The 13866-nt window shown below is 55.6% G+C and overlaps 1 protein-coding gene across 4 annotated transcripts in view; it reads right to left on the bottom strand.

Moving 5' to 3' along the window:
* The window catches only part of GGA1 (golgi associated, gamma adaptin ear containing, ARF binding protein 1), a 21961-nt gene extending 8985 nt beyond the window's left edge, over positions 1 to 12976 (bottom strand). For 3 of the 4 annotated variants that reach the window (XM_008067338.2, XM_021717233.1, XM_008067337.2), the window contains exons 1-8: positions 12527 to 12976; positions 8936 to 9020; positions 6870 to 6945; positions 5867 to 5965; positions 4796 to 4919; positions 4270 to 4370; positions 3165 to 3245; positions 5 to 125 (exon numbers count right to left, since the gene is read on the bottom strand). In XM_008067338.2, coding sequence (XP_008065529.1) covers positions 5 to 125; positions 3165 to 3245; positions 4270 to 4370; positions 4796 to 4919; positions 5867 to 5965; positions 6870 to 6945; positions 8936 to 9020; positions 12527 to 12569 — 730 coding nt within the window. In that variant the 5' untranslated portion in view covers positions 12570 to 12976. Of the gene's footprint in view, positions 1 to 4; positions 126 to 3164; positions 3246 to 4269; positions 4371 to 4795; positions 4920 to 5866; positions 5989 to 6853; positions 6946 to 8935; positions 9021 to 12526 lie in introns of all 4 variants that reach the window. The other variant, XM_021717232.1, reaches the window with a different exon arrangement.
* Positions 12977 to 13866: the final 890 nt, after the last annotated feature.

Here is a 13866-nt window from a genome sequence, read left to right on the forward strand (position 1 = left end):
TGGCTGCCGGACGCCGCGCCGCCCTGGCTGTGGCTCATCACCATCTCTGTCAGCAGCTTTACGTTATTGTTCACCTCCTCGATGGCATTTACCCGCTTCGAGATCTTCTCCATCCGTTTCTGGTCCTGGGGAAGCATTGGCAGGGGCCTCTGAGAGCCTGCCTCCTGAGCAGCCTGTGGTGGGCACTGCCCCACCACTCGAGAGTGCACACTGGGGGTCCTGGTGAGGGCTGGCTGGGTGTGGAACCAGACCCAGCCTCACTTTGTTGCTCAGGCTGAGGTGGGGTTCTTCATGTCCTGCTCACGCCCAGGACAGCGCACTCTGGTCCAAGAAGCCCTCTGGACTTAGGCCTTTGTGAGAACCCACCAGAATCTCCAGGGATGGCCCAGAAATCTGGGCTTCCAACACTCTGGCCAGGTGCTTCTGAGGGACCAGGACCCCAGACCTGCACCTGTGGTTCTAAGTGACTAAACTTCTTTGTCTCTTGAAAGGGGGTTCTGTATTTTATAGTGAAAGGTGACTTCATGGTCACCAAGTCCAACTAGAAATGAGTGTGGTGACCCTCTCAGGTCAGGGGGCCCACACCTTTCAAGGCTGCTGTAGGAAGTAACCCCAGATTCCTTGCCCCTCGGCTTGCTGTGCATGTTCCTCCCATGCAGAGTGAAAGGGAGGCATGTGCTGTGCCACCTGACAGAATCACCCTTCTTAAAGGGACCACCCCTGACATTCTCTTAGCTGTCGTCAAGCACATAGTCTGGCCCTTCGAGACAATCCCACATTTCTGCCCTCTGGACCTCTGGCAGGACAGCACGTCCTCACCAGAGCCTGCTGCAGGAAACCCAAAGGAGCCCTCGGCACAGGAAGTCCAAGATCCAAGCTTATCCCGGGGCCAGTCTGCCACTGACTGGACTCATCTCCTGGGGAGAAAGAGCAGGCAGGTTCTATTGGGCCCACACTTTTTTTTTTCTTCAAGACAGTCTCACTTTGTTGCTCAGGCTGGTCTCGAACTCCTGGCCTCAAGTGATTCTCCCATCTTGGCTTCCCAAAGTGCTGGGATTAACAGGTGTGAGCCACTACACCGGCCCTGGGCCCACCCTTTTAAAAAAAGTTAGAAGTGGCTGCTGTCATTAGTGAATTGGGAGAATTCATGCAAAACTCTGTATTTCTGTATCACCTTCAAAGTAAAAAAATACCTGATGATTCAGCTACGTTGGGCTGTGGCTGGGAGGGCAGCTCCTTCGTGGGCAGGGGTGGCCTCCTTCTGCCCCAGGGATGTCTCTTGGCGGCCCCTGCCATGGTGGCTGTCACTACCTGAGTTGTTAACCCCAAGCCTGGGGACCACCAAATTGGGATGCTTTGTCTTTTTTTTTTTTCTTCTGAATTGGAGTCTCACTCTGTCGCCTAGACTGGAGTGTAGTGGCTGCTCCCGGCCACCAAAGCCTCGACCTGCTGGGCTCCGGCGATCCTTCCGCCTCAGTCTTCCAAGTAGTTGGAACTACAGGCACGCGCTACCACGCCCGGCTAATGTTTTGATTTATTGTAGAGATGAGGTCTTGCCAAGTTGCCCAGGCAGGTCTCAAACCTGCAGGCTCAGGCGATTCACTCACTGCAGCCTCTCAAAGCGTGAGATTACAGGCTGAGCCACCGAGCCTGGCCGTTTTGTCTTTTATCTGTGCCATTAACTACTGATCTGCAACCCATATCATCAAAAAAGATGACTTGGCCAGGCACGGTGGCTCAGCCTGTAATCCCAGCACTTTGGGAGGGCGAGGTAAGAGGATTGCCTGAGTCTGGGGGTTCATGACCAGCCTAGGCAACTTGGTGAGACCTTGTCTCTACAATAAATCACAAAAATAAGCTGGGCATGGTGACATGCACCTGCTATTTGGAAGACTGAGGCGGAAGGATCTCCTGAGCCCAGCAGGTAGAGGTTGCGGTGGCCATGAGTGTGCACTGCACTTCAGTCTGGGTAACGGATTGAGACTCCAACTCAAAAGAAAAAAAAAAGGAAAGCTGAGGCGGAAGGATCGACTGAGCCCAGCAGGTAAACGCTGGGGTGGCCGTGAGCGTGCCACTGCACTCCAGCCTGGGCGACAGAGTAAGACTACAACTAAAAAAAACAAAAAAAAGAGATGACTTACCTTTATCAATAAAAAGTTTCAGCAGACACCCACAACACATGTATATGTTCTTATACATTAAACATCTACTGTTCTCTTTATATACAGAGGTGCCAAAAAAAGTATACACATTTTTTTTTTTTTGAGAAAGCAGAATTTGTTGAGAGGACAGAGAAGCTCCTGCAGTGGGAGGGGACCTGAAGGGTCCCTTTTTTAATTTAATTTTTTTTGGGTTTTTTTACACATTTTAAGAAAGGAAAAAACTCTATATGCTGATAATAAAAGATAAATACAAGTCACATTTGACTTCTGCAATTACAAAAGGTGCTCAAAGCAGCTACCATCAGCATCCAGACACTTCTGATTACAGCAAACTAAAAGTAATACATAGATAACATCGCTTGAAATGTGTATCCATTTTTTTGGCACCCCAGTATATAGGTATACACTCTTACATACACCCTTTAATTTTTTTTTTTTTTTTTTTGAGTTGGAGTCTCACTCTGTCGCCCAGACTGGAGTGCAGTGGCCGCTCCCGGCCACCGCAGCCTTGACCTGCTGGGCTCCGGCGATCCTTCCGCCTCAGCCTTCCAAGTAGCCGGAATTACAGGTGCGCGCTACCACGCCTGGCTGATTTTTTTATTTATTGTAGAGATGAGGTCTCGCTGCCCAGGCGGGTCTCGAACCCGCGGGCTCAGGCAATCCACTCACCTCAGCCTCCCAAAGGCGCAGGATTACAGGCTGAGCCACCGAGCCTGGCTACATACACACTTTATAAACATACAACAAGGCCTTCTTCACTTCTCATTCTTGTGGAAGAGGCAGCCAGCCTCACAGCAGCCCATCCAGGGCAGGTCAGCCCCGGCTGCTGGGAGTCTTTCCTGCACACACGGGTTCCCCAGTGTCATTCAACTTCTCTGCTGTGACAGCTCTTTCCTGATCCCTGCAGGGCTCCATGCATATGCAGACCCCACCCCCTGCCGTCATCCGGCACAGCATCCCCTTCTGCCTGCCCCCTGTGCTCTGGGCTTGGCTGGTCCTTACCTCCTGCACCATCTCTTTGATGAGCTTGTTGGCAGCACGGAGGTCCTCAGGGTGGGAGCTCTTCAGCAGGCGGGCCAGCATCTGCAGGGACAGAGGGGCAAGACTGTGAGGGCAGCACCTGCACCCTCTGACAGAAGACAGGGGTCACATTCTGGCTCCCCATTTCCTGGGGACCTGAGTGAGTCACTTAAGCTCTCTGTGAAATGGCAAACATTTACTGACACCTGATGGGGTGGCTGTGAGAACAGCTGAGACACTGCATATAATGTGCTTCCCACAGTGCCCGGCAGAGATCTGCTCTCAACAAACAGTGCTCATTATATTATTATCGCTTTCTGAGACCCTTTCTGGAAGGATCTATAAGAACGTCAACAGTGATTACCCTCTGGGACTGGGGAGAGAAGAGCTTTTACTTGTGTCTCCTTGCTTTAATCCTTATTTTAATATTTTCTCTTTCTGTACTGTTTAATTTCTTGCCAAGTACATGATTCTTTAACAGAAAGCAGTAAAATCACTACATTTATTTTGAGTCGGGGGTCTCACTCCGTTGCTCAGGCTAGAGTGCAATAGCATGATCATGGCTCACCACAGCCTTGACCTCCTGGGCTCAGGTGATCCTCCCTCCTCAGCCTCCAGAGTAGCTGGGACTACAGGGGTGTACCATGCCAGGCTAATTCTTAAAAAAATTTTTTGTAGAGATGAGGTCTCACTTTGTTGCCCAGGCTGGTTGCGAACTCCTGGACTCAGGTGCTCTTTCCACCTCAGCCTCCCAAAGTGCTGGGATTTGCAGGTATGCACCACCATGCCCAGCCTAGAATTACTACTGAAAGGATCAAAGACATAAAGATATGCAAACTCCTGATCAACCTATGAAATATCCTCAAACCAACTCTAGAGACACCAGACACATTCCTGTGTTTATTAACCACACAAGATGAACTTATCACGCAGTAAGTGATCAATAAACAGTGTCCATCACCCACACCAGTGGCCATGCTCAGTGAGAGCCTGCCCCAAAGGATGAGGCCAGGACAGTCAGGGGCCAGAAGTCACTGACCTCCTGCTGGGCCCTGGAGTTCCCACTTGGGCCTCCTAGGAGTCTCACCTTGGATTTCTCCTCGTCTTCGAAGATCACATTCTTGGGCCGAGGAGGAGGAAGGGGAAAGGTAGCGTCATCTGGAAGCTTGGGGTCAGACTTTACAATCCCTGGAGTAGACGGGTGTCAGCAAGGCTGTCAATAGGTTCCAGGTCCAGGGGCAGGGGATAACAGGGGGACGAGGGGCAGGCAAGGGTAGGATGGAAGCGGGAGGTCAGTCTTTCTCCCACATGCTGGCTCTGGACTCTGGGGGGCCAGGGCCTGCTCCTGACCAACCATGTCAAATTGAGTAGGGGAGAGGGTTTGGGCACCTATATTTTGAGGCTACTCTCTGAGGGGAAGCTTGACCCAAACCCACCCTCTCTCCGCCCAAGCTAGTCTCAGGCAGAGATACAAAAAGGCTCCACTGGCCAAATGTTCTCAAGAAGTTAAAGGACAGGCCCATGACTTGCTGGCTCAAAAGCCCCTGCAGCTGCTGGAGCCCCAGCTCAGAGACGGGGCAGGTGCTGGTCACACCCCACCGTCTGGTGCCTACCTTGCTTCTTTAGCATCTGGTAGGCCTCTGCGATCTTCACTTCCTCGGGAAGGCCAACTGTCCAGCTGTACAGGAGCTCCAAAATCTTGCTCTTTACTTTCTCTGACGTGCGAGAGCCCAGATACTGTAGGACCCAGGGGAGGGAAGGCCTCTGATGCTGCCTGGCCCTATTTATTTCAGTCCCAGCCCAGACCTGTCCTGTGACCAGAGCTGCTGAATGACCCATCTGGCTCCCCATTCTCCTCCTAGGAGGGGACTCTGGTGTGGGAGTCGCTTCCCCCAGCCCAGTTTGCTGCTAGGAGATGGTGAGTGGAGCCCAAGGCCTCACAGTTTCACACCTGCCCCTTCCCTGGCCAGCCTCAAACCTCTCCTTCCTGAAGTCTTGAGGTTAAGTCTCCATGAGCCAGCTGCAAGCAGGCACTGTACTCTCCTGAGTCAGTCTGCACCCTCACCACAGTACCACTCAGGGGGTAGGGAGCTGAGACACAGGGCCCACAGGGCCAAAGGGGTGGGATCTCACCCAAGGAACATCAAAAATGTTCTAGCTCATGGGAGGACTCCTCAGCCCAGAGGCCAGAAACCTGGGGCAGGGTCCATCCGGGCCTAGTAGGCTCCATCATTCAGGTCCATATCCTTGGATGCCAAGGTTCAAGGAGGCCACTCTTGTGTGATGGGGATAGGGAGACCTTCCAGCAGAGACCAGGTGGGGTGCTGTGGCCAGGTCCACAGGGAGTGTCTAGGGCCAGAGCAGCTGGTGTGGGGCAAGCTGTTGCCAGCTGTAGGTGTTGCCTGGAATCACTTCTCTCTAAGCACGGGGACACCTCATGGCTGGCCCATCCCTGGTCGGCCTGGAAGTGCTTCTCTGAAGCCCCAGCTTCCCAGAACCAGCTGTGAAGGGGACTGTAAGAAGAGATCTGTGTTTGTCTGAGGGGACTGAGTTCTGATGGGGGCAGAGGCAGCATGCCAGTGGGAGGTCCCCAGGAAAAGGGGCAGTCAATTCTAAATCCGGGCATCCTCCTTTCCCGACCCACGCCTGACAGAGCAGGCCTCAGTTGGTTCTAGAGCACCCACCTTGGGAGACACGACCTTGATGAGCTCGTTGAGGAAGCGGAACTTGCCCACCTCATCATGGAACCTCTTGCCACAGCTCTTCATGCATGTTTCCAGCACCTGGCAAGGAGGTGGGATGGTGAGCAGAATCCAGGGGGGCCTGGGTGGCAGCCTCCCCCTCCATGCCTTAGCCAGGGTCCAGAAGCCCAAGGGTGGGCATTAGAAGGGAGGGAACTGACCCATGAGGACAGAGGATTCTGAGGTGCACAAGGTCCCTGAGACAGGTCTTCACCCCAGGGGCCGGGGGGTGACTTATACTGCTGGCAACGCCTAGCCTATGGCAGTGCTGTAGCCCCTCGACAACTTGGAACATATCTGAGCACCACTCGTGCATTACTCTCTTACTACTTTTTTTTCCTAAAAAATCTTAAATAGGTACCTTCTACATTGGCCTTATCCTAAGCTGTATCTGTGAAATCACAAGATTGGTATGTACTTGAGGAAAAAGAAAAACAACACATGAACACAAACACATAATTACTATGTCCCATGATAGGTGGCATGGGCCCCCACCGAGGGTCAGACGGTGTACCCATCCTCCTCTGCTCGGGCCTGAGCCCACCCTGTGGGAAGGACAGTGCTGTCCTGTGTCTGAAGACCATCACAGGCTGGCCAGGCTCCTACTATGCACCTGGGGAACGTTACAAACATGCAGACTCCTGGTGGCAGGAGTTTGGATTTGGCAGGTCTGGGGGACCCTGATTCAGTTTGTGTACCAGGCCTCCTGGAAGGGCAGCTGACAAGTAGTTGGAGTGGGGAGTCCTGGGCGAGATGATACCAGGGGACTTCCCCAACCAAGAGGCAGGAGCCCAGCCCAGTGGGAACATCAGGGCTGGGCCTAGCCCTCCACCCTGGGCCATCTTGGCACAACTCCCTAGGGCTCTAGGGAGAGCCTCATGGAACCACAAGAGGATTTTGGCCTCCCTGGTGCCATCTCAGGGCCTCCTCCCTCCCCTCTCCTCACCGTCAGGGCCTGGATCGCCTCCCACTCCTGCGGGGACTGGATCTTGTGAGCCAGCAGCCGGGTGGCAAGTGGAGGCCTGGGTGGGAGAACAACACAGAGGCAGAATTGCCACAGGTCCAGTCACTCCAGGGAGGGTCACTATGCTAGCCTGCTGGGACTTCAGCTCTCTGTGGCTTCTGCAGATGTATGCAAAGGTCTAGCTCCCTCTCCAGATCAGACGGGGCCTGGGATTGTGGCAGGGCAGGCCAGGTCAGGCCAGGTGGGGACTGTAGGCGCAGACCTTCAAGAGGCAAGTGCTCGGCCCTCAGCTGGCTTTACTGTAACCATGACATGCTGTGTCCTTGGCTTGCCACAGAGACAAGTATGGAGAGATGGCTGCAGCCTTCAAGAAGCTGGTCCAGGAGCAGAACATAACCACGTGCCATGAGGATGCACAGACATTCCCTGGAACTCATGGTGGCTATGGACATTCTGCTGGGGAAATCAAGGCAGCTTCCTGATGGAAGTGGTGACATCATCTACCAGATCATAAAAGATCTGTCACTAGTGACAATAACAACTAGTCTGTCCTGAGCACTGATAATGTGTGCAGCGCCTCCCATGCACCCTCCTGCGTAGTGAGCTTCATGAGGCAAGGAGGAGAACCTTCACAACTTCTGAGGTGGGCAGCACCATCATTCCCCTTCTCAGAGGTAATCAATGACTCGCCCAAGGTTCCTCAGCTCAAGATGGGAGGGGATTCACATCCAAGCAGCCTGACTCCAAAGAACACACATCACACTGCCCAGCCTTCCCAGTGGAGTGCCTATACCAAGGGAGGTGGAGTGGAGGAGGGGCACACGGAGCTGTGGTCCCCAGACTTCAGCATCGCCTGCGAAGCCTGCTAAGAAGGTCTGCTCTCGGCCGGGTGCGGTAGCTCAAGTCTGCAATCCCAGCCGTTCGGGAGGCCGAGGCGAGAGGACTGCCTGAGCCTGCGGGTTCGAGACCAGCCTGGGCAACATGGTGAGACCTCGTCTCTACAGTAAATTTAAAAATTAGCAGGTGTGGTAGCACGCGCCTGGCTACTTGGAAGGCTGAGGCGGAAGGATCGCCGGAGCCCAGCAGGTTGGCGCTGGAGTGAGACTCCAACTCAAAAAAAAAAAAAGGTCCACTCTCAACGCCCCCACCAGACAGTCAAGTCTGAGTGCAGCCCAAGAATGTGCATTTCTTTTATTTAAAAAAATTTTTTTTTCCCTAAGAGATGGAGGTCTCACTATATGCTCTGGCTGACCTTGAACACCTGAGCTAAAGCAATCCTCCCACCTCAGCCTCCTGAGTAGCTGGGACTAGAGGTCCCACTGCACCCAGCTGAGAATGTGCATTTCTGAGCACACTCCAGGTGATTCTAATGTAGGCTGTTCCCCCAGGTGGGGGGGATACAGTGCTCCCTGGGGGGCCATTCCCAATAAAGCACTGGCTGCAGGTCAGGCAGGTCCAGGTTTGGTCAAACTCAGCACTGCCATTAGGTCTCTGTGAGATCTTGGGACAGGTCGCTGAGTCCCTTGGGCCTTGATTTCTTCACCTGTAAAATAGATCCAGCAAGGCCCACACACAAGGGTGACACACAAGCAGCACTTAGTACCAAGCACCCACTTGTATCATTAGCTTGTGAGTGCATCAAGAATGGACACTGAGCCGGGTTCGGTGGCTCAGCCTGTAATCCCGCGCCTTTGGGAGGCTGAGGTGAGTGGATTGCCTGAGCCCGCGGGTTCGAGACCCGCCTGGGCAGCGAGACCTCATCTCTATAATAAATCAAAAAATCAGCTGGGCGTGGTAGCGCATGCCTGTAATTCCAGCTGCTTGGAAGGCTGAGGCGGAAGGAGCGCCGGAGCCCAGCAGGTCGAGGCTGCAGTGGCTGGGAGCGGCCACTGCACTCCAGTCTGGGCGACAGAGTGAGACTCCAACTCCAAAAAAAACAAAACAAAACAAAAAAGAATGGACACTGGGTCTCGATCCACTCAGGCTGTTCTGCTGAGGCCAGGTCTGGATCCTGCTGAGTGTGCAAGCAAGCAGGGGCAGCCACCTACCCCTCGAAGTCCTCGTTGAGCTGCTCACAGAAGCTGTTGATGCTGGCCCAGTTCAGCTCCTTGTTCAGGGGGTTCGTGGCTCTGTCTGTAGAGGAAATGGGGTGAGCTGGCCTGGCGGAGGGATCCCTGCTCTCCCACTCACTCTGGCAACTGGTGTGGTCAGTTGGGGGAGGGTGTGCGACCAAGCACGTGGGCAAGACTTGCCCTGGACTTCTGCCCAGGCAGCCTCACGACCTGAGCACTGATGTTCTGATTGGGTAAATGGGCAGATGAGCACGTGTCTGCTGGCTCCCTTTGGCTTCCCACCAAAGAGACCTGCAGCTGTACCCGTGTCACGCCAACCGTACCTCCTCTGATTCTGCTCCTGAGAACAATGGCCCCACACTTCTCATGGAATCTACACTCCAGGAGACCCAGAGGTAAGGGGGAAAACACCCTCCAGGAGCTGTGCAGCCAGGAAGTGGGCCAAGGAAGCCAGGTTCTCAGCAAAGTGTGACAGAGGGAGGCAAGGAGCTGCGGAACCCAGAGGAGGGGATTCAGTGCAGCCTGGGGCAAGGGGAGGCTGACTGGAAGAGGCAACACTCAAGCAGGGATTAGGAATTACCCAGGATGGGGGAAGCTCACCTCTGACCAGCTCAAGGGCTGCGTGAGGAGAAAAGATATGGGTAACAGCACAAGTCAAGAGTACAGAGGGCCTGGTGAGGACTGTGGGTTTACCATCATGATGGGATCAGAGAGCCCTTCTCCCCTGGAAGTGGCTCAGCTATCTCCTCCTCCAGGCAGTCCTCCCTAACTCTCCACTCCTGTCCAGGGTGGCAGCGCTGGGTCAGTTCTCTCTTCTGTGTCCCCAGGCCTGCATGGCTCTACATCCCAGCCACTTGTGTCCATGTCTGCCTCCGCTTGGCAAATGAATGAATGAATGAGGGGTCAGCTGCAGGCAGGCAGTGGTGAGGTGCTGGGGAAGTCTTAATCCAGGAGCGGGTAGTGGCCAAGAGCAAACCGTCTACAGGGGGTGGTCAACAAGAGTGGAGTCAACCCTGTGACCCCCAATGTTGGTTACACAGCAATCCAGCAGGTCACATACTCCCCTGAATGTCCATGCCCTCATTTGTGAAGTTGAAATGAATTGTGGATGACAAAATACTTTATGCATGGGAAAGCCGTGGGGGCAGCCAGAGCATCACTGCTCCACAGTCCATCTCCAAGCATCATCCTTTCCCAGTCAGTTCTGCCCAGGCCTGAGCACTGAGCGGGGGGTGTGGAATGACCCAGCCCAGCAGGTGGAGCAAGAAGAATCTATGGACAGGAAGCTGGGGACCCAGCATGTGGCGTCTGCCCACTGGGGACCCACACTGTGGCACGGCCTGAAGCCCTGGGATCCCAGTACCTGGGAGCCATTATTCAACTCATGGTGTTGGCGCTCCTTCAGTGCACAAGACAAAATCCCCACCCTCCCCTGAAGCTCAGGGCCCAGCAAGAGAAACAATCAGATGAACCACCACAGAACACTGCACACAGTTGCGAAGTGTCAGAAAGACAAGCAGAGCAGGGAAAATGCAGAATGTTGGCGTGCTCTCTCGGAGGGCTCTTGGAGGGGTTGCAGCGGAGCAGAGGTTGGAATGAAGTACTTTCTCCCTGGGTACAAATCTCTGCTCCAGGAGCCTCACAGGACTCCCACCAGTCCCTCAGAGAAATGAAGCCCCTGCTCGTTACCTGGGGCGACCACAAATATGGACCCCCCCATCCCCACCCCATGGTGAGGGTAACTGTCTGCTCTGCATCCCAGTCCCTAGCGTGGCCAATGGCTGGGGAACACCTCTCTGGAGTTAGAATGTCACTGCTCACTGATGACCCTAAAAAAGGAAGTCCCTTGAAGGGTCAAAGTCATGTGAGTTGGAATGAGGACAGAGAAGCTGATTCGAGACTGTTCCTGAGTCAGAAGCCAGCGAGAAGGAAGCACTGGCATCACGAGACATCAGCTTTCTCCCCTGCCTCCCTGGGGCCAAGAAGATCTAGCCACCCTCCCGGGCTCCTGACCCCCACTCCCTTAGCTCTCCCAGGGGGAAACCTGCCCTGGCAGGCAGGCAGCAGAAGAGAACACCTGGGGAAAGGGGAGGTGTTTCACAACTGGGTATGACTCCACCCTGTCACTCCACAGTGGTGACAAAATCATCATTTACCTCTCCGAAGCTAACCTTTACCTCTAACCTCTGCAAGGGAAGATCTTATAATCTTGCCAGGACAAAGAGGAAGAAAAGAGAAGGCAATCTCAGCCCCATTTATCAGGGTCCAGCCAAACTCTGGTGCCATGCTTGTTTCTGGACTCTGAAAATCTCCATTGTTGCCAACCTGAGACTGTTTCGTATGACCTGAGTGTGAGACCTGCAGCTCCGCTGAGATCAACAGCCAGGGCCCCGCCCTTCCCCTCAAGTTGCTCCTGAGACCTAGATGGACACTTGTGGCATTCAGGAATAGCCATGGCTGCCGAGCACCTCCTTCCACCCCCTCTCCTGGCCAGGCTGACTGTGAAACCCCCCTGGAGATGGTGTGGTTCTGGGGTCAACCTCAGGGTTAATTCTGCTCAAGACTGGCTTAAAAGGGGCTGGGTCACCATCCCAAACCATTCCACACAGCTGCCTGCTGCCCAGGGGCCAAGGGACTGCGCTGAGGACAGACCCAGAGGCTGCCTGGAGGCTCTGGCACAGATGGGCCCCAACGGGAGTTAAAGTTTCAGGATACAGCAGTCACTGGACCAGGGAGAAGCCAGCCACGGCTTTCAGGGCACAGTCCAGGAGTGGGGTTGTGACAGCCAAGGACCATCAGCACTGTGGGACAGGGAGCGCAGGTGTAGCGTTTGGGGGCTCAGAAATCTGAGCAGAAGGAAGTGTATCAGAGGAGAAGCAAGGCAAGGGGCGCAGAGGCCTTTGGAGGAAGCGCAGCAAGACTGGGAAAGGAGTCTTGGATGGAGCTGCGGAGTCTGAGGGGCTGGGCTCAGGGGACCGATGGGAACTGGAATTACTTCTGCAGTCTGAGACCAGATCCTCCCAAGCCTGCAGGATCTGTGCTTTCTCACTGTGTGGCCGGAGAGAGGACTGGGTGGGCCAGTGGGTCCTCCATTCCCGGACAGGGGAATGAGCAGACCCGAGCAGCGACAGGCTCAAGGAATGCCAGCGTGGAGGACCCGGGCCTGGGGACAGCAGAGTCCCTCCCTCCGGGTCTGAGATGCATCTCTGGGACGCTCGTTTGCTCCTTCCCAAGGATGACCTGGAGGGCAGCTCCTCCAAGTCTGGGCCTGGGGGTTGGAGGCTGCTCTCTTCGTCCGGGGGTTCTGGACGCGGCCCCTCCCGTCCGAGGCCGAGCCCCAGGTATCGAGCGGGTGGGCGGCGCCAGATCCCACCGCACGGCCGCGCAGCTGGTGGGGTCTTCCTGCAGCCCAAGATCGGGCAGGGGGCTGACTTGGGGCACCGCCCCTCCCGGGCCGGGGGCGGGGCGTGAGGAGGGGGCGCCCCGTCCACGCCCCGCCGGGAAGGGGCCCGCCTCGTGCCCCCGGTTCCGGTTCCGGTCCGGCCCGCGCCCCTCCCGGACACTCACTGATTCGCGCCTCCAGAGTCTCCGGCTCCATCGCGGGCTCCATCCGCCACGGGCCCCCAGCTTCGGCACCGCCCCCCGCCCCCCGCAGCTCTCGCGGGACCTCCTCGGCACCACCCTCCGTCGATTAAATGGGCAACGGCCGCCCGGACGCGCGGGAGCGGCACCCGGGCGGGCTCGGCACCATAGAGATGCCAACGAGCTCGCCTAGAGCGCCACCGACTCGCCCGGCCCCTCCCCGAGCGGCGTCGACGTCGCGGGTGGGACCCGCCGCTGGCCTTCCCGTTCCCGTCGCTCGGGCGGGAGAGGAAGCGGCGAGACTTAGGGCTGAGGTCGGCACCATGGAAACCCCAAGGGACGCGCTAACTCATTCTGCGTCACGGAGATGCCTGTGACCGCTTCCGGAAGAATCCTCCGCTGCCATGTCTGAGGGGCTCTGAGGTCACTTCCGGAGCTCTGGGCGGCCACTTCCTCTTGGGGGGCGGGCGTGGGAGGGTTCCTTAAAAGGGCGATGATGTACAGCGGCCGCTGTGAAAATGACGAACCTAAGTCAAAGTTTGGCTAGGTGCGGGGGCTCACGCCTATAATCCCAACACTTTGGGAGACTGAGATAGGATGATCGTTTGAGACCAGGAGTTTGAGACTAGCCTGGGCAACACAGCGAGACCCTGTCTCTTAAAGGGAAATAAGCCAAATTTGTTGTTTTTACAATATTCCAGGGATTATTCTAAGCAGTGTTATACATTCATCCATTTACTCTTTACAACAAACCCACGAGCCAGATAATTAGTTGTGTGGGTTTTTTTTAGAGACACGGGTCTCACTAATGTTGCCCACGAGGCTGGTCTCGAAGTCCTAGCCTCAAGCAGTCCTCCCGCCTCGACCTCCCAAAGTGGGATCACCGGCGTGAGCCATCGCGCCCTGCTGAGCCAGATAATTAGTCTGCTCGAGGTCACACAAGTGGCAGAGCGTGAACCGTGTACTAACTCCTGCAGTCATCCTGCAAGCATTTAAATGCACGGTTTGCGTTTGTTTTGCTCTGTGTTGGGCCCTCCCTGGAGGAGAAAGACAAGGCCAGGCGTTCATTACGCACTGGGATGGGGGCGGCCCACGCGACGATGGCGAGGCAGGAGGGGCCTCCCACGCCACCCTGGGTGGGAGTCGGGAGGTCTTGTCAGCCGAAAGACAGTGGGCTTCCTCCAGGTAGAGCTGGCGCGAAAAGAGACTCGGGGAGAAAGCGTCGAGGGAATTCAGGCATTCCTAAACAGGCATTCCGGCCCAGCTCCCAGAGGGTGTGTGCAGGGCCGGCCTGGAGGAGGCTGGGGCGGGACCGCGCAGGTGCC

Source organism: Carlito syrichta, unplaced genomic scaffold, assembly GCF_000164805.1.
Source record: "Carlito syrichta isolate Samal-C Ts95f unplaced genomic scaffold, Tarsius_syrichta-2.0.1 Scaffold309481, whole genome shotgun sequence".
Lineage (NCBI taxonomy): Eukaryota > Metazoa > Chordata > Mammalia > Primates > Tarsiidae > Carlito > Carlito syrichta.